Here is a 24,992-nt window from a genome sequence, read left to right as displayed (position 1 = left end):
GTGGCATGTGGGATCTTCCCAGACCAGGGCTCGAACCCGTGTCCCTTGTATTAGCAGGCGGATTTTTAACCACTGCACCACCAGGGAAGCCCTGTATTTTGTTTTTTAAAACACATACATCAGTTTGAATGTCCTTGGGACTTCCCCAGCAGTGCAGCTATTTGTGAGTTTGAAACAATATTGGATGGGGCTTGCATCTCAGTATAAAACATTTGAATTCCTTGTGCTCAACTTCATTTCCCTCATGACAACGGACTCTGGTATAACAGCTCAGTGGTTTTCTACACTGCAAAAAGTAGTTCCACACTTTCGAAAGAGAGTGTGAGAGAGAGACCAAAAGAAAGAGAGAAAATTGGCCAAAATCTATTCTTATGGTTATTTTTGACTTGGATTTTTAAAAAACTTTCTGTCTACAAAGTAAAGTGTGTGTTTGTTTGCTAGGACTGCAATGATGAAGTACCACAAAACGGGTGGCTTAAACAGCGGAAACTGATTATCTCACAGTTCTGGAGGCTAGATGCCCGAAATCAAGGTGTCAGTAGGGTGGGTTCCTTTGGAGGGCTGTGAAGGAGGATCTGCTCCAGCCCCCCCTCCTTGACTTGCAGATGGCCTTCTTCATGTTCACATGGCATTCTCCCTGTTGCAAGTGTGTCTCCAGAAGTCCCCTTTTCACAAGAGGACACCAGTCCTATTGAATTAGGGCCCACCTTAATAACCTCATTATAACTCACTGAAGACCCTATCTCCAAATAAGGCCACATTCTGAGGTACTGCGGCTTAGCACCTCAACAGGATACAATTCAACCCATAACACTCTGCGATTGGCCAACTCTCTCCTTTCCCCTTCAGCCTCATCCAGCAATTTCCTTTTCTTGATGTTTTGGCTCAGGGTTTGGTCTCGGGCCTCCCAGAGTGGAGAATATTGATGAGAGGAAAACCCAGTGCAGGAAGAGTCCCCCTGGGGTTCACCCTGAGTGAAAGTGCTGCTCTCTCCTCCGCAGGTGGTACCATGGTAACCTCACCCGACATGCAGCCGAGGCTCTTCTCCTCTCCAACGGATGCGACGGGAGCTACCTTCTGCGGAACAGCAATGAAAGGACAGGGCTGTACTCTCTCTCTGTGAGGTAGGATGCCTAAGAACTCTATAAATTCAGTGGGGTCCCACCTCTTATTTACAGGGGCACTGACTCCATGGTCACACTCAGATTGCCAGAGAACCAAATTCTCTTGATTCCTGCTAGACCCACAGGTCCGAGGAGGCCAAGCTCTGAGTGGTGAGCCTGCAAAAAACATTCTTGCCCCTTCCATTGGTGGAGAAAAAATGTTAGAGCTGAAGGAGATTTTATGAATTGTTTAACCCAGAACTCTTGCTTGACTGATGAAGAAACTGAAACATGAAGTGGTAAAGTGTCTTCCACCCAATAAATCAGTGATAGAAACAGCACCAGAATCACATCCCTGAAACCTGGCCCAGTGCCCCTTTCACTATGCCTTGCTTCCTCTGGAAAATCAGAATGACTTGTGGCTGTGCAGTTTTCATAATCACAAACTCAAGCAGGCAGTATGCAACTTTTAGTTTTTTTCTATAAATGGACTGACCTTCTTTCTTGAATTTCCATTTCACCTATTAAGAAAGTTAATCTAGGGCTTCCCTGGTGGTACAGCGGTTGAGAGTCCGCCTGCCCATGCAGGGGACACGGGTTCGTGCCCCGGTCCGGGAAGATCCCGCATGCCGCGGAGCGGCTGGGCCCATGAGCCATGGCTGCTGAGCCTGGGCGTCTGGAGCCTGTGCTCCACAACGGGAAAGGCCACAAGAGTGAGAGGCCCGCGGACCGCAAAAAAAAAAAAAAAAAAAAGAAAGTTAATCTAGTCCCCACCAGGTACGCCCTGCTCAAAACAGTGATTGTCCAGTCCTTCCAGGGTTTCTCTCCCATCCCCTTCCTCCTGGTTGGCCTCCCTTTCAGAGAAGGTGACCTAGTCACGTGATAATCAGCTGGAGTCATCGGTTATCTGTCAGCATCTGTCACCTTGGCATCCACTGACATGTAGCAAGTCTTTCTGGGTTCACGGGGAGTTGCCCCTGGGTCAGAATGGTGATGTGAGGACTCCATGTAATTGCCCTCGGCCACCCAGCCAATAACATCAAACCATTATTGTTTTATTTTATTTACAAATTTTCTAAAAAACATTTTTGGGAAAAATAGTCATCAAAAATAGAATTCTGCTTTGTGGGAAACAGGAATTGTGCTTTCTCAAATCAACAGCAAATGTTAAAATTACATTAAAGTGGTTAGATTGTTGATCCTTTATTGCATGGATCTCCCCCAGATCTCAAACAAATCTGTGGAATTGTTGGCTAAAAGAATGTTAACTTTTCACTTTTGTATGTCTCGCCTGAACAATTATAAGCTCCTTACAAAGAGATGATATATATATTACATCTATATACAAAGTTAAAATATAAAATATTAATTTCCATTACAAGCACTTGGAAATGCTTTAAAAAATAATAACCACCAGCAAAAGTAAGAGGAATCACAGACCAGATCAGGAGAATGACTGTTTTTATTCATTTGGTCATTCGCTTCCTTAATAATAAATATTTCAAAGCATCCGCTCTGTGCCTACCGCTTTGATAAGTGCTTTAGAAGATTCAAAGACCTTGACATCAGGAAGTATAGCCTCACAGGGGCAATAAGACCATATCCAAATACCTTACTACAAAGTAGAGCGCTGTAAATGCCATGAAAGAAAACAAGGTAAGTGCTTGGGTTGTTGAGAAGAGAAAAGGCAAGTAACTCAAGCCGGAAGTAGCAAGCAATATTTGATAGAGTAAGTGGCATTTGAACTGAAATTTGATCAGAAACAAAGTGGAAGAAGTCACAGGCGAAGGGAGCTGTACGAGCTAAGGGACAAAGGCAGAAACTCCTAGGAGAACAGTAGGCGTGGCGGCACTGCAGCAGTTCCCAAGGTGTGGTCCCCAGACCGGTAGCATCACCAGAGAGCAGGTTAGGAATACAGGTCTCAGGCCCCACCCCAGACCTACTGAATCAGGAACTCGGGGGGTACGGTCCAGAAACCTGGGCGCTGCAGGTGATTCTGATTTCTGATGCTTGCTAAAGTTGCAGCATGCCCAGCAAGAGAGGAATAGTGGAAGTGGGGCTTGAAAGATAGGATTGGGTCAAATCAAGTATATATATATAAATTTTTAAAAATTTAATTCTCTGCCTTATTCCAAAAATGAAGTGGAGAATGACAATGTAGGAAATCTGATATTTTATTCAGCAGGCAGTGGACTAGGCATGGGAGGCAAAGGGCTGGGCTCACGTAACTGATTAAGTGACAGAAGCAGAATTTGGATTGACTCCCAAACAAGTAAGGGAGGAGGGCCAGGCACAGAGAAGAATACGGGGAGGGAGTGACTTGCCATTTCTATCATCTCTCTTCCTGCCCTTCTTAAACTCATGCCCCTTAAGAGGTTAATGTTCAAAGACTCATTCGGCAAGTCAGGGAATTCACAGGGAGCGCCGAATACACAAGGGAGCACAGGCTCTTGTCTTTCATTAGAATGAAAAATTGAGAGCACGCTCTGCCTGCAGAAACCAGCGCTGCTCTTTAAGTGCCAGTGGTTTCAGTGATGGTATCAGAACTCTCAGCTTTTAGAAGGGTTTAATGGTAATGCTAATGCCTAAGGTTACATTCCCCTTCAAAAAAGATACTCGTTTCTTAAATAATGTTAAACATTTTTTTCCCTTTTAGAGCCAAAGACTCCGTCAAACACTTTCACGTTGAATATACTGGATATTCATTTAAATTTGGCTTTAATGAATTCTCATCTTTGAAAGATTTTGTCAAGCATTTTGCAAATCAGCCTTTGATTGGAAGTGAGACAGGTAAGCTATGAACAGATACTTGACCTGTGAGATATCGTTTCAGGTTGGAGGCGGGACAAAGTGGATTTCAATTAAATAGTTGTCACTTCTATTGAATTATGTGCATACTATATGCAACTGGATATGTTTAGAAACATTTTTTCCAATTACAGTGCCATATGCTACATTAAAAAATATATATATTTCAGTATATAATATACTTCAGTATATTATGTATTTCAGTATATTATATTTCAGTATATATATACTTCAGTATATATATATATATATATATATATATATATATATATATATGTATGTATATGTCAGTATGTTAGTATTATTTTTAGGAGAAAACAATGTGCCTTGTGCAAAATAGGTATTTTTCTCAGAATGTGTTATTTAATGGATTGATTAAAAGCACACATTTCTTTAAAATGACCTATTTGTTTTATAATGATATATACAGTAAACAAAGAAAGAACAAAGGAAAGAACAACTTTTTGATTCCTCAGAAGTTTAGGTATGAGAAGTTTGCATACTGGGGAGACCCAAAAATGATCATTTTGAGCAGTTTTTGAGCATTTTAAAATGAAATGCAATTTCTCAAAGATCATTGAATATTAAAAATACTGACTAGAAATTACTCTCCTGAACAATTTCTTAATTTCATCATAAAATTCTGTTTCTCTTGTCTTGGTTTCTGATAAGTTTTTACATGGCACTTAAGTATGGCTGGAAATAGTTTAAAATTTCCTTTCTGGGTGGTTAGAGTCAAACCAGAAAATTCAAGTTAAAAAACAAACACACTCGCTTGGTATTTAAATTATCTAACTCATTTGTCTATACTATTTAAATAAAGTAAAAGATTTCCTCTGTATTTGTGACATAGAATCACAATTTTATATGTCCTAAATGTTGATGATTCTCAGTTAATCAAAAGTTGGACAGTTCCAAGAACCAAGCACAAGAGGAATTCAAGCCTTAATAGCAGAGTCAGTTGCTGCGAATTTGTACACACTCATTTCCATGGTAAACTTGGTTAGTGGGCTTTTTGTTGATCACACTGGGAGAGATGCCACCAGTGCCTTTTCCTTTTCTGCTATTTCTGTGGCCTGAATAGACCCTGATATGACTCACACAGAGTCAAGGAAAGACAAAAAGCACAGTGGAAACCACAAAATAGTTGACTTACTTTATACTGACCACACAAGGTCTTTGATAGATTATTTCAAACCATAAAATTGAAGCAATCATTTTTTTTTTCTGGTGGAAATTCTCCTAATCAACCCTGAAAATTACTTTATCATTTAACCAGCAATAATTCTCATAAACAAAGGGCAAGTGGTAATGATTTTATTTCCTTTGCTACTTTGGTCTTGGCAAGCATTTCAATTTCAAATCCCTTCCCTTCAGACTTATTTCTTACTTGCGTCCCAATCTACACTCATTTTCATTCAATTCTTGGTCACTGGCAATGGAGAGGAGATGTTGAAGCCAAGGACTCTGTTTTGTCTACTTCAATTTTTGTCCTCTGTGTCTCCCAGGTCCTGGTACAGTGCGTGGTGCTTTGGGTGAGTGAATGAATAAATGAATGAATGATGACTGTAAGTTGCAACCCTTTGTATCCTTCAAAGCCATTACCATTGTTACTTTCCAGCCTCCTCTTCTCTCACCAAACAAAATCAGCTCCCTTCTTTTAAACTCTCCCTCTAGACTCTAGTTTCAGTACCTTTGGTCATTCTCCATACTTCTTTCCAGACTTTCTCCAAGTTAGGAAAAAGTACATATTCTGCCTACTAGCAGGTTTCAACCCCCCCCCCTTTTTTTAAGTTTTTTTGCTTTATTTTAAATTCTTTTTAATTGAAGCATAGTTGAAGTACAATACTATATGTTACAGGTGTACAATCTAGTGATTCACAATTTAAAAATTTTTTACTCCATTTATAGTCATTATAAAATATTGGCTATATTCCCTGTGTTATAGAATATATCCATGTAGCTTCTTTTAAGCACAATAGTTTGTACCTCTTAACCCCCTACCCCTATACTGTCCCTCCCCTCTTCCCTCACCCCACTGGTAACTGTTAGTTTGTTCTCTATGTCTGTGAGTCTGCTTCTTTTTTATTATATTCACTAGTTTGTTGTATTTTTTAGATTCCACATATAAGTGATATACAGTATTTGTCTTTCTCTGTCTGACTTATTTCACTTAGTATAATGCCCTCCAAATCCATCCATGTTGCTGCAAATGGCAAAATTTCATTTTTTTATGGCTGAGTAGTATTTCATTGTGTGTGTATATGTATATGCCACATGTTTGAGATCAAAGTGAATGCAGTACTTTCCGGTTGAGCTTTTCTGGCACTGATCCAATCACTAGGTGAAAGGATCACCTAAGACTGCACCAAAGTAAAGGCTCCTCAGATTACATTTGGGTCAATATTAAGCTTCCCAGCAAATAGATTAATCTGACTAAAGAAGGTTTGTGATTAATGCAATAGGAATTATAAAGATTTGTAAACCAGACACCTATGGGAGTTTTCTTCAAAGTGACGGAGGGCAGGTGTTGGTGGTGTGATGAACTGGGAGATTGGGATTCACATATATACACTAATATGTATAAAATGGATGACTAATAAGAACCTGCTGTACAGAAGAATGAATACAATAAAATTCAAAACTTAAAAAAAAAAGCTGAAACTTGCTGTAGCCTTATCATCACTATAATTGTTATTTTATTTATTGCAAACTTAGGAAACCGAGATTTTTGCTCTCCGTTGCCTCTCCTCTGTTCTATTCATTACCCAGTTGGGAATTTGTTGCTCTTTAAACCCCTGCTACAGACCCTGGGTGCCGATAGATATGTACCTGACAAACTGGCTTCCGGCTCTTGAGTTAGATCCCAGTAACTCTGAAATATTCCTCTTATCTGTCCCTGCCAGCTGAAGGCAAAATCACCAAAGCTGGGAACAAGGGGCAAAACCCATGACATAGGAGCTTCCGTTATGCCCCCTGAGAGTAATAGGCCTCAGGAAACAAGATAACCTGCTGAAGCTATGATGGCTTTTAAGCCCAGATGGTCCTTGGAAGTCACGGAGTCAGCAGTGTGACCTATGAATAACAGTGAATGGAAACTGGAATTCCATCTTCTAGAAACAGATCTCTTCTTGTTCATTTAAGAATTGGTTCCTGGGGACTTCCCTGGTGGCACAGTGGTTAAGAATCCACTTGCCAATGCAGGGGACACGGGTTGGATCCTTGGTCCGGGAAGATCCCACGTGCCACGGAGCAACTAAGCCCTTGCACCACAACTGCTGAGCCTGCGCTCTAGAGCCCACGAGCCACAACTACTGAAGCCTGTGTGCCTAGAGCCCATGCTCTGCAACAAGAAAAGCCACCACAATGAGAAGCTGGTGCACAGCAATGAAGACCCAACGCAGCAAGAAAGAAAGAAAGGAAGGAAGGAAGGAAGGAGAAAGAAAGAAAGAGAGAAAAAAAGAGAAAGAAAGAAAGAAAAGAAAGAAAGAAAGAAAGAATGAATGAAAGAAAGAATTGGCTCCTGAAGAAAAGGGGAACCCTCCCACACTGTTGGTGGGAATATAAACTGGTACGGCCACTATGGAAAACAGTATGGAGATTCCTTAAAAAACTAACATAGAACTACCAAATGATCCAGCAGTCCTACTCCTAGGCATATAGCCAGAAAAAACTATAATTCAAAAAGATACGTGCACTTCTACATTCATAGCAGCACTAGTCACAACAGCCAAGACATGGAAACAGCCTAAATATCCATCAACAGACGAATGGATAAAGAAGATGTGGTCCATATATACAATGGAATACTACTCAGATGTAAAAAAGAATGAAATAATGCCATTTTGCAGCAACATGGTTGGACCTAGAGATTATCATACTAAGTGAAGTAAGTCAGAAAGAGAAAGACCAATACCATATGATACCACTTATGTGTGGAATTGAAAATATGGCATAAATGAACCTATCTATGAAATAGAAACAGACTCATAGACATAGAGAAATGACTTGTGGTTGCCAAGAGGAAGGGAGAGGGATGGACTGGGAGTTTGGGGTTGGTAGATACAAGCTATTACATTTAGAGTGGATAAACAACAAGGCCCTACAGTATAGCACGGGGAACTATATCCAATCTCCTGGGATAAACCATAATGGAAAAGAATATTTTAAAAAGGAGTGTGTATATAGACGTATAGCTGAATCACTTTGCTGTGCAACAAAAATTAACACAACTTTGTAAATCAACTGTACTTCAATTAAAAATTTAAAAATTTAAAAATTTAAAAAGAATTGGCTTCCAGTGATCAGGAGACCTCCAGGCTGAGGATTCCTTCTTCACCATCAGATGAAGTGTAAATTCTTATTAAAAATTTTGGTCGGTTAAGGATCACCAGGGGAAGCATTTTTCTGCACGATGGATGAGGCCCTGCCAGGGTTCTGACCTCCAGATCCCCAGAATGGGAAGGACTAGAAATGGGTATTTCAGGCCACTCTGCAGACCAGCCCAGACCCACTCAGGCCAGCCTCACCCTCCAGGGCCTGGGGAGTGAGTTTATTTAAGAGAGACTTTCTCACACTCATTCACTGGCAGGAATGGCATCACCTTTGAGGGCAACAGGGAAGATGTCCAAATAAACAACAACCATACACTTTTGCCTTACAATTTCATATCTATTTAATGTCTTCAGTAGAGTGAAACCAGAATTCTTGGTCCTGGGTCATAAGAAAATATTTGCTCTCAGGATAGGTAAAAGTGTTAACCTAAAGGGATGAATACTCTTTTAAGATTTCTTTTTCCTATTTTATTCCTATTATTTAAACTCCCAGGATTTCTGCCTCCTAAGCTAAAGAATGAAGATTCTGTAAGCAAGGTCTAACCCTCCTGCCAACTGTAAGATTCTATTATTATAATTTTCCCTTTCCCTTGTTGTAATCTACATTTCATCTCTAATCTGCATTAAAGTTTCCGTTCACTCTAATTTCTCCTTATGAATACCCACAAACACTCTTAAGATATTTCTCATTCTCAAAACCCAACCATCTCCCAAGTATATCATAGAGATATATACAATGTACCCACTTGCTTTACTCTCTTCAATGGCCCATTTACCTTCTAACATATTTTTAATTCACTTATTTTTTTAAAACCTTCACACTCATATGTAAGCTCTATGTGAAGAGGGATTTTTGTCAGTTCTTTTTCCCTGTTATGTCCCAGCACCTAAAAGAATAAACGCTAATCATTATCCACAACATTCTGTGGTGGGTATCCCATTACCAAAGCCCGCGTTGCAGCTTTCATGGCAGCATCGCAACTAGCAAGCTACTGACGATTAATGCTTATTTCCAAAGTGTATACAAAGCATAATTTGAAAATGATGATTTGCATTGTATGTACGCTCAGTAATGATCAAATTCAGACTCTGCCTTTCATTTGTAATAGTAAGATGTTATGTAAAACTTCTATTCATATTTGTACAAGGCTTCTAAATTCAACTCAGATAGACTTGGAAATTTGAGACTTTTTTAGTATGAATATGTTTGTTCCATTATTAATTTTTACTGTTTCCTCTTATAACTGACTGAGTGTCATCTTGGAAAATGTAGACACCATTTATCTTTACGCTTAAATGTCCAAATAGTATTAAAACAAAAATTGCCTTTCCCATTACCTTTTATTTATATTGCAATACTTTTGTACATGAAATTGTCTTGTACAATTTATTATAGGAATTACTGTGTTGTTACTCTAATCACCTAACTAGCATGAAAAAATACGGTATAAGTCAAGTGTGCTGTGCTTGTGCTTTACCCTTTATAGTAATTGGTTCTCAATTTTGAAGATCCTATCTGGTTCTTTCTTAAATGTCAAATTTCCACTTCTCTTTTTGTATTGATGTGGGGATTCCCAACCTTTTAATAACTGCTACAGTTATTATTTTATTTTGCGACACCAGCCATTTTACCCAGCCAGCATTTTAAAATAATTCATTGAAAATTAATTTGAATTTGAGAGTTATGTGACACTTCTGAAAATAATTGGTGACAACTTGGAACGTTGCCAAACCACAACCAAGAGTCACTTCTTTAGTTTATGTTTGCCAAAAATATAAATCTCCTTAGTTTGTAGAGGAGGTGTGTTTGAAAAAGGAAAAAACAGACAAGGAAGAGAATGAAACAAATCTTTGTGGAGTTTTACTAAGTTTGAGGTATTTAATCTTCTGGACTACCCACTATAATGTGTAAAGTGGTCCCATTTTCAGATGAGGAAATAAAAACTCAGAGATTTTCATTTATTTGCCCAAGCTGCACACATAGAAAGCATCAGAGCTGAGACTGGAATCCGGGCTAACTGGTTCTAAAGTGTGTGTGCTTTCCACTCATTTTGCTGTCTCCTGAAACGGGTGTCACAGTGACACCGAAATACAGTATCGTCACATCACAGCATGGCCTTGAACGGATTTGAATGGGAAGAATCCCTGCCACATGATGTAACAGAATGCTTGTAGGATACCGCAGGCCTACAAGACATGCTTTAGTCCTCAGTCTCTTTAAAACCTTTAATATTTTTGGTATGTGATATAAAGCCACTGTTCTAAAGAATGTGACTCAATTTGAACTTCTGTCTTCGCGTTTATTGCTCTTCATAATTTATTTACATAAATTGCCATTGGAGAAACTATACTAGGAAATCATAAAACAAAAGAAGGCTGACTAGGAAACATCCCCCAAATACTTAGCCCCATCTCATTCATGCCTCTCCAGAAAGGATATAAAATAGCCTACATAATTACAGTAAAGTAAAATAAAATTTAAAGTTTGAAAAGAAGGTGGAGGAAAAGAAAAATGAGAGGCAAAAATAAAATGACATCAGGACTAAAGTATATCAAGTGAATATTGTACATTTGCCGAAACAGGATAAACATTTTGTTACTAAGCATCCTAATATTTCTTGCCCTTCAGTTGGGCCTGTGCTTTTAGCTAGATTTACAGAATGTTGGATTTGGAAGGGAGCTCAGAGACCATTTCATTTCTCCTTTACAAATGAAGAAACTGAGGACTGGTGAGAAATGTTGAAGCAAAAACTCTCCTCTTCTTTCCTCAAGCTGCCTCTTAAAGAATCCACTTCTTCGAATTTTGATTTGTACATGTGATCTCTGGCCCACAATAGCCAAGAACAACATTTCACATGCCGTAGAGAGTTTCCATGGTGGTCATTATCACCAAGGCTGAGAAAAATGTATGGTATAATGAGTAAATATGTGAACTCCCAGTTCTAACTCCAGCCTTTGCCATGTATCAGCTAACTGTGTGTCCTCGGGCAAGTTATGTGACCTCTCTGAGCTTCAGTTTCATCATCTTATAAAACTGAGCTGATGGTAATAGTTGATATCTTAATGACTTTCTGTGAAGATTGAATGAGATTAGGCATGTAAGATATTTAGAATCATTCTTAGCATGGCATAAATACTTACTCATTATTACTGTTATTTAATGAAGCCCTTTTATGGTAATTCATTCCAATAATTATATGCGAGAGCTGTATATTCTTTGGCATATCATGAAGAGTTGCTTTAGGGGCAATTGGATTAGTGTTTATCAAATCTTGGTAATGTCCTCTTCAGATTTTAAGCCAGTTCCATAGTGCATTCATCTGAAAGGTAGAATCAAGTACTCCAAAAAAAGTGACCTGATTTGACTTGCATGTTTAACAGACTCTTCTTTTTCTCTGGCTAACTGGTCTGCTTTTCCTACTTCAGTATATTTCTCTTCTCTTAATATTTTTAATATTAAAACCAATATTAAAACCCTTTCATCTATAAATGAATGTGGTTTTACTAGCCCCCTTTTTTGATGAGTTCAAGTTTATTTGCAGAAAAGGTAGCAAAGAGAAAGATCTTAAATATTCTTATAAACCCCCTTAGAAAGTCACTTCCCATTGGTGGGAGGAGATAGATGAACCCACCATGCATACGCCAGTTGGAAACTTTGCTTTCTGAACCTGAGGGCAATAATAAAACATGGATGGATATAATCTTACTTTAGTTTAATTCATAATTAACAAATACGTATTGAGTGCCAGCTATGAGCTGGACATTGCTGGCCACTGACTGCACAGTGATGAAACAGGTATCATCCTTGCCCTCAAACATCTTACAGTCTAGGTGGGCAACCTGGCTGAGTTTTATATATATGTGCTCTGCCCTACTCTCTATTTTAGATATCAAACCAACGCCTAAGGCTTGAGACTGCCCTTACTCTTTTTCTGAATTCCTGCTGGGATACAAGATAAGGAGTCCTTCAATGCAATCTCATAGTATTACACACTGAGTAGGTGTCCTATAAGTTACAGTTCAGCCAAAGCAAATTTAAATACGTGCCTCGATCCTGCTGTGATCACTTCAAAAATATACCTCCGCCAAGCATTTCTGATACCAGGTTTCATGTCAAAGGCAGGAAACAGCATTCTCCTCCTTCATGTAGTTTAGAAACTGAAGTGAAACTTACAGCGAGCATTCCAACCTGTGGTTGCAGATCTGTGTCTCTTCTCCCTCTACCAACCCTTGTCTCCTGTTGCCTTTTATCTGAATCTTCAAACCAAGTCCTGGGGTTAATTTTGTCTGAACATCACTAACCCAGAGTTCTCTCTTATGGAGCCAACATGCTGTCTTGAACCTTGGGTGGAACTTATATAATGAGTCTGTGGTGGCAACATTAGATAAGTTTCATTTGACTGCAAATGACAGAAAGTAACCCTGGCTAGCTGAATTTAAAAAAAAAAAAGGAAAAGAAGGATACAGGGAGAAAAGTGGAATTTTTTGGAAGGATATTCATATATCCGCTCAGAATTTAAGGGCAAGCTAAACCACGAGAGACAGTAAGTAATCAGCCCAGCGATCATGGCAACTCTGTAGCTTTCAGCAAATTGAAATGCCTGTCTTCCTCCAGCTCTGATCATCTCAAAAACGTGCCTCCACTGAGAGTTTCTGAAACCAGCTTTCATGTCAAAGGCAGGAAACAAGTCTTCTTCATGAACTCAGAAACTGAAGTTAGTGGACCTTTTTCCCAGAGAAGTGACTAAGCAGATCCCTGGGTTGGTCCAATGAGTGTGTCCAGGTTAGGTGTTTGTGGAGGAGGGCCAGGGTCTTTGGGGTCTACTTCTGTGTGAGGGGATGGAACGATTTCTACAAAAGGGGAAATCATTGTGAGGCTAGCAGCCATGCCAAGAAGTCCATATATTGGCCCTTCCTTGGGCAGAATAGTTGGCTAAGGAGACCTGTTTCTCAAGAGGCCATATTTTTATCAGTGAAGTTATTTTATTCATTTATTTATCTATTTTTGGCTGCACCATGTGGCATGCAAAACTTCCCCGCCCTGGGATCGAGCCCATGTCCCCTGCATTGGAAGCGCAGAGTCTTAACCACTGGACCACCAGGGAAGTCCTGGAGTTATCATTTTATAAGTAGTTTGTCATTTTCTTCATTCCACCATTCAATCTAGCCTCATTCATGGTCTTAGTAGTTAATATATATCTATGGTCAATTCTGCTTTCCTGGTTGACTCATAGCATTTACCTTAGCTTAGCTCTTCATTGGTTAAACTTCAGAGGAAGTTTCAAAATGGAATTTGGGTCCCCACAATGGAGATTTGGAGAGCCGAATGTGGAGTTGTTGTCCTGTCCTGTCCTTGCCCCAGACCAGGGTAATCATGGACCTGGAAGAGCCTGGTTCATCTCAGACTCTTCCCTGCCTTAAATGTGAATTACTGTGGCATTCATTCATCCATTCACTCATCAAACCTTCCCTACGTCAGAAACTCTATCAGGAGGTAGGGCTACAAAGATAAATTTGGCACCATACCTGCTCTGAAGGGACTCACAGGGCTTGGAAATGCACGTGTTGGAAAGGCAATGGCTTTACAGTACCAAGTGATTACAGCACTGGAGGCTCAGGCAGCAGCCCTGGCCCAGAGATCCTTACACTGCAGCACAATGGGCCCCTATGGCTATGCTTACCTCCCAGAAACTGATACCGTGGTAAGCAGGGTAATGACCCCCCCAAAAGCATTCACATCCGTCCCCGGAAATGTGAATGTTACGTTACATGGCAAGAGGGAATTAAGTTTGCTGATAGAATTAAGGCTACTAATTAGCTGACTTTGAGATGGGGAGATTATCCTGAATAATCAGGAGCAACCACTGTAATCACAAGGGTCCTTATAAGATGGAGGTAGAAGAGGGAGAACTGGAGAGATAGCAGCATCAGAAGGACTTGACCCACTGTTGCTGGCTTTAAAGATGGAGGAATGGGGCCACCAGTCAAGGAATGCAGGCAGCCTCCAGACGCTAGAAAAGGCAAGGGAATGGACTGTCCCTTAGAGCCTCCAAGAGGAAAGCGGCCCTGCTGATCCTTTCACTTTAGTGAGACCCATTTCCGACTTTTGACCTCCAGAACTGTAGGATAATAAATTTGAGTTATTTTAAGTCACTACGCTTGTGACGATTTGTTACAGCTGCAGTAGGAAACCTGTATAGGTAGGCATATACCTGGGGTATGCTTGGTTCTATGCAAAAGGACAGAGGATTGACCAGGTGCATCTTTCTTGGGTATCATTTAAAATATTATTTTCATATTAAGCATATGGAAAAGGATGATAATTTAGCATCAACTTTGAAGATGAAGCACAAGATTTCACATTTTTTTCTTATTTGTGAGCTGCTTTGAGCCCTGAGCTCCCGTCCCCCTCTCCTCCACTGTCAGATGAAATGTTTAAGAGGCACCTGTTTGTCTTAGTGCTATGTCGTCAGTGCCTACTAAGCTACTGCCATTTTTATTCTTAGCACATCGTTACACTTAGATCTTTCTTATTTTAAAATCCACATTCCCAGAGATGGCACTCATTGGAATTTCACTCAAGGATTTAAAAATACTCTGTATCAAAGCATAACAACATCGAACATTGTTATAATCCTTTCACAAACACTTCTTTATTTGGCGCTTAAAGCAGCTTCATGAAGAAAGCGTAATTATGCTCACTTGTCAGAGGAAGAAACAGAAGCTTGTGATAGAATGTCCAAAGTCAACAGGTGCTGAGTGGCCATGGTTGCTCCTTCCATGGTGCCTAGGTGGCTGCCAGGAGGTGTTTCTCTGGGGTAGGTCACTTAGAAGCCAGCCCCCAATTCACCAAGCATCTGCCGTGTCACAGGTGCATCCACAATGCCCCTGAGCCTGCATAACGGCTGCTCTTGATTTAGGTGTTGCTGCTTTCATTATGACTGTAAACCTGTAACTGGCCCCTTGTCCTGATATGACTGGATCTGTTCTCATGAAAGAATCACATTGACAAAAGGGAGTACAGACAATGTGCATGAACAGTACTGGAGCTTCTCATAACTGCAAGAGCCATTTTTCACTGTGTTCCCAGGGTTCCTGAGGTGAATGGGGTACAGAGAGATATCAGAAGGCATGGCTCTGGTTTTGCAGTCAGTACATTGTATGTACTCAAGCCTCACAGAAAGGTTTTGCTTTGTTTGTAGGTTTATCGTTATTATTAAGGGCTTTTTAACTGCAGAGGAGGTATTTTCCTTTCCTCCTTCTCTCTTTCTTACTGCAATTCAAGGTCTATACTTTCTATGAGCTTTCTGTCACCCTGTCAAAGAAGGCTTCCCTGACCTGATATAAATACCACCCTCCCCAAACCCTCTCTTTTCGCTCTCTGTTCCTTTACATTGATCTGTTAGGGTTTTCATAACGATTCTCTCACTTGACATATTCTTTTGTTCAAATATTTTTCTGTCTCCCCTGCCATGAGAGCAGATGCTACATCTCCTTTATCTGTTGCTGTATCTCCAGGGCCTAGACAAGTGCCTGGCACTTAGTAGAGCTCAGTAAATATCTGTTGAATGAATTACTGAACTCTTTGCATTTCCCCCAGTGTCTGGGTCTGCCCTATAAAAGACCTGAGTGAAATTTAAAAAGCAAGAATCCATAGCAAAGGGGAGAAAACCCTTAACTTAGTCTTTTTGTAGTCAGTTTCTAATTTCTGACTGACTGATTGACTGGGGAAAGGGAAGGATGCAGAAGGGGGAAATGTCAATGTTGAGCTGAAAGCGCTCAGCCCTCTGAATGACTCGCCCAAGCCCCCAGTGCCTGGCGCCTGGGGGGACCCTTTTTCTGCCGGGACCCCCCTCCTCCAGATGGAAGTGAAGGTAATCACACAGGAGCCCCAGCCTATTTACTTCATGTTCACTAAAGAAAAGCAAAGATTTCATTTCCTCCAGCTGTGTATTGGGTGGTAGGAGATACTACGGAAAATGCTACGAGTTCATATTTTTCAGGTCCACTGATTTGTTGCAAGTTGTTCTGAAACCAGTGAGAAGTAGGGCAATGGAATAAATCCTCCTATACCCAGAGTATTTGATTAGTTTTGTTTGCATGGCTTTTGTAAAGCCCACCTGGAAAACCTCCAGTTACAGCTTTAAGGTCTAGAATGGTGTTGCCTCCCCTAGGAAAGAGTTTCTGAAGCATTCCATAGAAAGGCTCTTCTTACGCATGATCTTTTTGTCTCTGTGGTACTTTTTCTACCCTGCCACCAGTGACATCCCACCTAAAAAGCACAGTTACCACATAGGCTCCCAGCATGCTTGGTTCACGTGGCCAACGTTGGTCTCATCACCCCGTTCAGTTAAATGACTATGTTCATTGCTAGCTCTGTCCCAGCACGAGGAGGCCAGATATCGTCTCATCCCACTTTGTATCTCCAGCGACTGGCTTAAGTGCCTGGCATGTAGTTCGTACTCGATGCATGTTGAGAAAATGAGTAAGTGAATCCATGAAAAAAACAAGAGACTTTACAATTCAGCCACAGTTATCCGGTTGTTAGCATTTGGACCTTATTTCTGGGGATTCTACTTATGGTTTTTTGTCTTCATTCAGGCACTTTGATTGTTCTGAAACATCCCTATCCAAGAAAAGTGGAAGAACCATCCATTTATGAATCCGTCCGGGTTCACACAGCAATGCAGACGGGAAGAACGGAAAATGACCTCGTGCCCACTGCCCCTTCTGTAAGTGGCCGTCAGTCTACCCACAGGGTTCACTGTCTAAAAGCGGTAACAGTTACACACTTTTAAAAATACATTTGTTCACATAAGAGTTCTAACTTGGGATATAAAAGCTGGAAAGGAACATAAGGTTCGAAGCCTATGACTCAGTTCATCCGGTCCGGGGTAAATTGTAAAAAATTACAATGCGATAGTGATAGGACTTTTTTTTTTAACATCTTTATCGGAGTATAATTGCTTTACAATGGTGTGTTAGTTTCTGCTTTATAACAAAGTGAATCAGCTATACGTATACATATATCCCCATATCCCCTCCCTCTTACGTCTCCCTCCCACCCTATCCCACCGTCTCCCACCTTCCCTATCCCACCCCTTTAGGTGGTCACAAAGCACCGAACTGATCTCCCTGTGCTAATGCAGCTGCTTCCCACTAGCTAACTATTTTACATTTGGTAGTGTATATATGTCCATGCCACTCTCTCCCTTCGTCCCAGCTTACCCTTCGCCCTCCCCGTGCCCTCAAGACCATTCTCTACGTCTGTGTCTTTATTCCTGTCCTGACCCTAGGTTTTCATAACCACATTTTCTTTTAGACTCCATATATATGTGTTAGCATACATTATTTGTTTTTCTCTTTCTGACTTACTTCACTCTGTATGACAGACTCTAAGTCCATCCACCTCACTACAAATAACTCAGTTTTGTTTCTTTTATGGCTGAGTAATATTCCATTGTATATATGTGCCACATCTTCTTTATCCATTCATCTGTCAATGGACACTTAGGTTGCTTCCATGTCCTGGCTAATAGTAAATAGAGCTGCAATGAACACTGTGGTACATGACTCTTTTTGAATTACGGTTTTCTCAGGGTATATGCCCAGTAGTGGGATTGCTGGGTCGTAAGGTAGTTCTATTTTTAGTTTTCTAAGGAACCTCCATACTGTTCTCCATAGTGGCTGTATCAATTTACATTCCCACCAACAATGCAAAAGGGTTCCCTTTTCTCCACACCCTCTCCAGAATTTACTGTTTGTAGATTTTTTGATGATGGCCATTCTGACCGGTGTGAGGTGATACCTCATTGTAGGTTGTTTTTTTGTTTTTTTTTCTTTTTGCGGTACGCGGGCCTCTCACTGCTGTGGCCCCTCCCGTTGCGGAGCACAGGCCCCGGACGCGCAGGCTCAGCGGCCATGGCTCACGGGCCCAGCTGCTCCGTGGCATGTGGGATCTTCCCGGACCGGGGCACGAACCCGTGTCCCCCGCGTCGGCAGGCGGACTCTCAACCACTGCGCCACAAGGGAAGCCAATGGGTCTTTAATCCATTTTTGGCTTTATTTTTGTGCATGGTGTTAGGGAGGGTTCTAATTTCATTCTTTTACATGTAGCTATCCAGTTTTCCCAGCACCACTTATTGAAGAGGCTGTCTTTTCTCCATTGTATATTCTTGCCTCCTTTATCAAAGATAAGGTGACCATATGTGCGTGGGTTTATCTCTGGGCTTTCTATCCTGTTCCATTGATCTATCTTTCTGTTTTTGTGCCACTACCATACTGTCTTGATTACTGTAGCTTGTAGTAGACTCTGAAGTCAGGGAGCCTGATTCCTGCAGCTCCGTTTTTCTTTCTCAGGGTTGCTTTGGCTATTCAGTTGATCCTTCGTGTTTCTGCAGTGTCAGTTGTTACTTCTCCTTTTTCATTTCTAATTCTATTGATTTGAGTCTTCTCCCTTTTTTTCTTCATGAGTCTGGCTAGTGGTTTATCAATTTTGTTTATCTTCTAAAAGAACCAGCTTTTAGTTTTATTGATCTTTGCTGTTGTTTCCTTCATTTCTTTTTCATTAGTTCTGATCTGATCTTTATGATTTCTTTCTTTCTGCTAACTGTGGGGTTTTTTTGTTCTTGCTTCTCTAATTGCTTTAGGTGTAAGGTTACATTGTTTATTTGAGATGTTTCCTGTTTCTTGAAGTAGGACTGTATTGCTATAAACTTCCCTCTTAGAACTGCTCTTGCTGCATCCCATAGGTTTTGGGTTGTTGCGTTTTCGCGTTTTCATTGTCATTTGTTTCTAGGTATTTTTTGATTTCCTCTTTGATTTCTTCAGTGATCTCTTGGTTATTAAGCAGTGTACTGTTTAGCCTCCATGTGGTTGTATTTTTACATATTTTTTTCCTGTAACTGATATCTAGTCTCATAGCATTGTGGTTGGAAAAGATACTTGATATGATTTCAATTTTCTTAAATTTACAAAGGTTTGATTTGTAACCCAAAATCTGATGTATCCTGGAGAATGTTCCATGTGCACTTGAGAAGAAAGTGTATTCTGTTGTTTTTGGATGGAATGTCCTATAAATATCAATTAAGTCCATCTTGTTTAATGTATCATATATATATTGTGTTTCCTTATTTATTTTCATTTTGGATGATCTGTCCATTGGTGAAAGTGGGGTGTTAAAGTCCCTACTATGATTGTGTTATTGTTGATTTCCCCTCTTATGGCTGTTAACATTAGCCTTAAGTACTGAGGTACTCCTATGTTGGGTGCATAAATATTTACAATGGTTATATCTTCTTCTTGGATTGATCCCTTGATCATTATGTAGTGTCCTTCTTTGTCTCTTTTAATAGTCTTTATTTTAAAGTCTATTTTGTGTGACTTTATGAGAATAGCTACTCCAGCTTTCTTTTGATTTCCCTTTGCATGTAATATCTTTTTCCATGCCCTCACTTTCAGTCTATATGAGTCCCTTGGTCTGAAGTGGGTCTCTTGTAGGTAGCATATATACGGGTCTTGTTTTTGTATCCATTCAGCCAGTGTATGTCTTTTGGTTGGAGCATTTAATCCATTTACATTTAAGGTAATTATTGATATGTATGTTCCTATTACCATTTTCTTAATTGTTTTGGGTTTGTTTTCGTGGGACTTTTTTCTTCTCTTGTGTTTCCTGCCGGGAGAAGTTCCTTTAGCATTTGTTGTAAAGCTAGTATGGTGGTGCTGAATTCTCTTAGCTTTTGCTTGTCTGTAAAGGTTTTAATTTCTCTGTCGAATTTGAATGAAATCCTTGCTGGGTATAGTAATATTGGTTTTAGGTTTTTCCCTTCCATCCCTTTAAATATGTCCTGCCACTCCGTTCTGGTCTGCAGAGTTTCTGCTGAAAGATCAAGCTGTTAACCTTATGGGGATTCCCTTGTGTGTTATTTGTTGTTTTTCCCTTGCTGCTTTTAATATTTTTTCTTTGTATTTAATTTGTGATAGTTTGACTAATATGTATCTTGGCGTGTTTCTCCTCAGATTTATCCTGTATGGGACTCTGTGCTTCCTAGACTTGATTGACTATTTCCTTCCCCATATTAGGGAAGTTTTCAACTATAATCTCTTCAAATATTTTCTCAGTCCCTTTCTTTTTCTCTTCTTCTTGTGGGACCCCTATAATTCGAATGTTGGTGCATTTAATGTTGCCCCAGAGGTCTCTGAGACTGTCCTCAATTCTTTTCATTCTTTTTTCTTTATTCTTCTCTGCAGTAGTTATTTCCACTATTTTATCTTCCAGGTCACTTATCGTTCCTCTGCCTCAGTTATTCTGCTATTGAGTCCTTCTTGAGAATTTTTAATCTCATTTATTGTGTTGTTCATCATTGTTTGTTTGCTCTTTAGTTGTTCTAGTTCCGTGTTAAACATTTCTTATATTTTCTCCATTCTATTTCCAAGATTTTGGATCATCTTTACTATCATTACTCTGAATTCTTTTTCAGGTAGACTGCCTATTTCCTCTTCATTTGTTTGGTTTGGTGGGTTTTTATCTTTCTCCTTCATCTGCTGTGTGTTCCTCTGTCTTCTCATTTTGCTTCAGTTACTGTGTTTGGCGTGTACTTTTTGCAGGCTGCAGGTTCGTAGCTCCTGTTGTTTTTGGTGTCTGCCCCCAGCGGCTACGGTTGGTTCAGTTGGTTGTGTAGGCTTCCTGGTAGAGGGGATTGGTGCCTGTGTTCTGGTGGATGAGGCTGGATCTTGTCTTTCTGGTTGGCAGGTCCATGTCCGGTGGTGTGTTTTGGGGTGTCTGTGATGTTTTTATGATTTTAGGCAGCCTCTCTGCTAATGGGTGGGGTTGTGTTCCTGTCTTGCTAGTTGTTTGGCATAGGATGTCCAGCACTGTAGCTTGCTGGTTGTTGAGTGGAGCTGGGTCTTGGCATTGAGATGGAGATCTCTGGGAGAGCTTTCATCGTTTGATATTATGTGGACCTGGGAGGTCTATGGTGGACCAATGTCCTGAACTCCACTCTCCCACCTCAGAGGCACAGGTCTGACAACCGGCTGGAGCCCCAAGACCCTGTCAGCCACATGGCTCAGAAGAAAAGGGGTGAGAAAAAGAGAGAGAGAAAGAAAAAACAATAAAATATAAAATAAATTTAAAATATAAAATAATTATTAAAAAGAAAGAAAAAGAAAGAGAGAAGAGAGCAACCAAACAAAAAAATGATAACAATGATAACACCAATGATAACAAGTGCTAAGAACTATACCAAAAAAAAAAAAAAAAACTAAGAAAAAAACAGACAGAACTCTAGGACAAATGGTGAAAGCAAATCTATACAGACAAAATCACACACAGAAGCATACACATACACACTCACAAAAAGAGAAAAAAGGAAAAAATATATATATCCTTGCTCCCCAAATCCCCAGCCTCAATTTGGGATGATTCATTGTCTATTCACGTATTCCACTGATGCAGGGTACATCAAGTTGATGGTGGAGATTTAATCTTCTGCTTCTGAGGCTGCTGGGAGAGATATCCCTTTCTCTTCTTTGTTCTCACAGCTCCCAGGGGCTCAGCTTTGGATTTGGCCCCGCCTCTGCGTCTAGGTCGGCAGAGGGCGTCTGTTTTTCCGCTCAGACAGGACGGGGTTAAAGGAGCCGCTGATTCGGGGGCTCTGGCTCACTCAGGCTGCGGGCAGGGAGGGGCACGGAGTGCGGGGCGGGCCTGCGGCGGCAGAGGCCGGCGTGACGTTGCACCAGCCTGAGGCGCGCCTTGCGTTCTCCCGGCTAAGTTGTCCCTGGATCCCGGGACCCTGGCAGTATGGGCTGCACAGGCTCCCCGGAACGGGGGTGTGGGTAGTGACCTGTGCTCGCACACAGGCTTCTTGGTGGCGGCAGCAGCAGCAGCCTTAGCGTCTCATGCCCGTCTCTGGGGTCCATGCTTTTAGCCGCGTCTCGCACCCGCTTCTGGAGCTTGTTTAGGCGGCGCTCTTAATCCCCTCTCCTCGCGCACCTGAAACAATGGTCTCTTGCCTCTTCGGCAGCTCCAGACCTTTCCCCGGACTCCCTCCCGGCTAGCCGTGGCGCACTAACCCCTGCAGGCTGTGTTCACGCCGCCAACCCCAGTCCTCTCCCTGCGCTCCGACCAAAGCCCGAGCCTCAGCTCCCAGCCCTGCCTGCCCCAGCGGGTGAGCAGACAAACCTCTCGGGTTGGTGAGTGCTGGTCGGCCCTGATCCTCTGTGCGGGAATCTCTCTGCTTTGCCCTCCGCACCCCTGTGGCTGCGCTCTCCTCCGTGGCTTTGAAGCTTCCCCCCCGCCCACCACCCGCAGTCTCCGCTCGCGAAGAGGCTTCCTAGTGTGTGGAAACCTTTCCTCCTTCACAGCTCCCTCCCACTGGTGCAGGTCCCGTCCCTATCCTTTTGTCTCTGTTTATTCTTTTTTCTTTTGCCCTACCCAGGGACGTGGGGAGTTTCTTGCCTTTTGGGAGGTATGAGGTCTTCTGCCAGCGTTCATAGGAGTTGTTCCACGTGTAGATGTATTTCTGATGTATTTGTGGGGAGGAATGTGATCTCCACATCTTACCTTTTCACCATCTTGAAGGTCTCCCTTCAGGGATAGGATTTTAAAGACTTCGGAAATGGCACTTAAATCCTGGCCTTACATCACCAAAGAAGTTCGTGGTAGAATGGGCCAGAGATGTTTATGGTCACACAGTTGGCTAAACTGTTATTCTACAAATTTCTTAAATTAAGAATAGAAAAATCTTCTTTTACATTTCAACCTTCTATGGAAGAAAAAGATTCTCCACCTTGGCCGCAATCTCTCAGGATGTTATTTTTTCCTGGCCTTTTCTTCCTTCACTGAATGAAAGGTATGGACAGAAGACACTTGCATTTCTTTGCAGCGTGTGAGCCACTGTTCAGTTTCAGTGTAACTGGGGCTTTCATTGTTCTCCTCAGTCCGTTTACGTTTGTTCTGGGAGCTGTGACCCTGCAAAGATTCTTCTCCAGCACCCTTTTCCCTTCATCATGCGCAGTGCTCCCCTATTCTTTCCCTCTTCCTCGTTGGCTACATGCTCTGGTATAAGACATCTGGATGTGTGCCGATGATAAGGAGGACAACACCCAAATGAAATCTCAAGAACTAGTTCTAGACAGCAACCATTATGCTTGAAGATGTTCAGTTACAAATTATGTTAAAACACACGTGACCTTTTTGTCTTTGCGGTACTTTCTCTACCCTGCCAGCAGAGACATCTCTCCTAAGAAGTAGATTTACCATGTGACCTCCCTGCTTAACATCCTTCGGCGGTGCCCACTGTCTTCATCCGCCTGGAACCTGCTCACCCCTCTGGCCTGACCTCATGCTCCTCCTACACTCACGCTATGGACCCCACCTCTCTCCACAACTGTTCTCCTCTTCCCCTCCCTGCATCAGAAATGCTGCCAACACTGCTACTGTCCCCTCATCCTTACAGACTTGCATCCGGGATCAGTCTGTTCCAGGAAGCCTTCTTGGACCCCTCTTAGCTTCCTCTAAAATGCCCCTCCTCTGTGCACCCTTGGCTCACCTTTATCCTGGAATCATCATACCGGGGGCTGACTACCTGCACGCTGTCTGCCCTCTCCAGGAGCCTGACACTTCCCGGGGCAGGAATCATCGCCTGTCTTCATAGCTTTATAGCCTAGCCAGGTTCACGACATATTACATTGTTACTATGCTACATCTACTCAAAAATAAAAATTCTGGAAATTGGTTGAGAAAGATGTTTTAGCTTTGTTAGAGTTAGAAGGGCAAGTATAAGACCTCAGAACTAGAGAAATTTAGGAAAGCAAGACAATAAATAGTCCCAAGTCAAAACAGACCAAAGAACACATTAAGATCTACCCTCTAACCAATTCTTTGTTTTCCCGTCGACGGGACTCTTCCTAACCTTCCTCTTTACGATCCTTACCCCACCACCGATCAATTTAACAGCGTTTTCATTTGTACTCTCAGTTAAACTTTACGTTCCCCTAAAGATCTCCACTCAAGGTCAATCGAACCATACCCTACTACGTGCATCATTTTTCAACAGTGAAATGCAGATAAGACCTAATTTGTGGAGCTGGTGTAAGCATGAAACACAGCATACTTAGGTAGATACAGCCCTCTTGAGATCAAATTCTGCAAGCCTTATTGCTTACCTTCTTTGCTCGCTCCAGGTATCAGATGGCTTCACCTGCCCAAGTATTCAAATATGAATATACACAAAAGGTTCTGTATAATGGAGTTTTTAAAACAGTGATGAGTGGATAGTTGAAAATGTCTGCACTCACACTGTATAATGAGAGGGCCATGAACTTATTGTGTATTGATATAGACAGCAAACTATAAAGGTTTTCTAGTGGATTTTGCAGTCACACTATTCCTCACTAAGGAATGATTGATAACTGGACCAGCCTGCTGGGGAACCGGTTCTAGTCTGATTAGAAGCTCTTGTCCCTTGCTGAGCACAAGAGTTCACAGCCTTGATTGATTACTCCCATGCACATATGATACGGCCCCTCCACCCCAACCTGAGAGCTCTGAGGGCTTCTAGACATCTGCCTTCTCCTTTGGGGTTGGGGTTCTTGCACAAGCTCTGGCAGTGGAGGAAGAGGATTAAGTGCTATTTACAGGAAAAAGAACTTGCTTGAAGTGAAAATGAAACTAGGTGTCTTATTGCCCAGAAATGTAGATGTTTCTGCAAAACTGTTTACCATCCTTTGGCAACCACATTTGGGG

General features: G+C 41.5%; 1 protein-coding gene across 1 annotated transcript in view; it reads left to right on the top strand.

The window, feature by feature from the left end:
* DAPP1 (dual adaptor of phosphotyrosine and 3-phosphoinositides 1) overlaps positions 1-24,992 on the top strand; it is a 58,488-nt gene that overhangs the window by 19,052 nt on the left and 14,444 nt on the right. The window contains exons 2-4 of the mRNA XM_024736047.1: positions 1,002-1,124; positions 3,760-3,893; positions 16,847-16,977. Of these exons, the coding sequence (XP_024591815.1) occupies positions 1,002-1,124; positions 3,760-3,893; positions 16,847-16,977 (388 nt within the window). The remainder of the gene's footprint in view (positions 1-1,001; positions 1,125-3,759; positions 3,894-16,846; positions 16,978-24,992) is intronic.

This window comes from Neophocaena asiaeorientalis, unplaced genomic scaffold, assembly GCF_003031525.2.
Source record: "Neophocaena asiaeorientalis asiaeorientalis breed wild unplaced genomic scaffold, Neophocaena_asiaeorientalis_V1.1 scaffold7, whole genome shotgun sequence".
Taxonomy (NCBI): domain Eukaryota; kingdom Metazoa; phylum Chordata; class Mammalia; order Artiodactyla; family Phocoenidae; genus Neophocaena; species Neophocaena asiaeorientalis.
The sequence above is the reverse complement of the archived record's forward strand: the minus strand, read 5'-3'. Positions and strand labels throughout refer to the sequence as shown.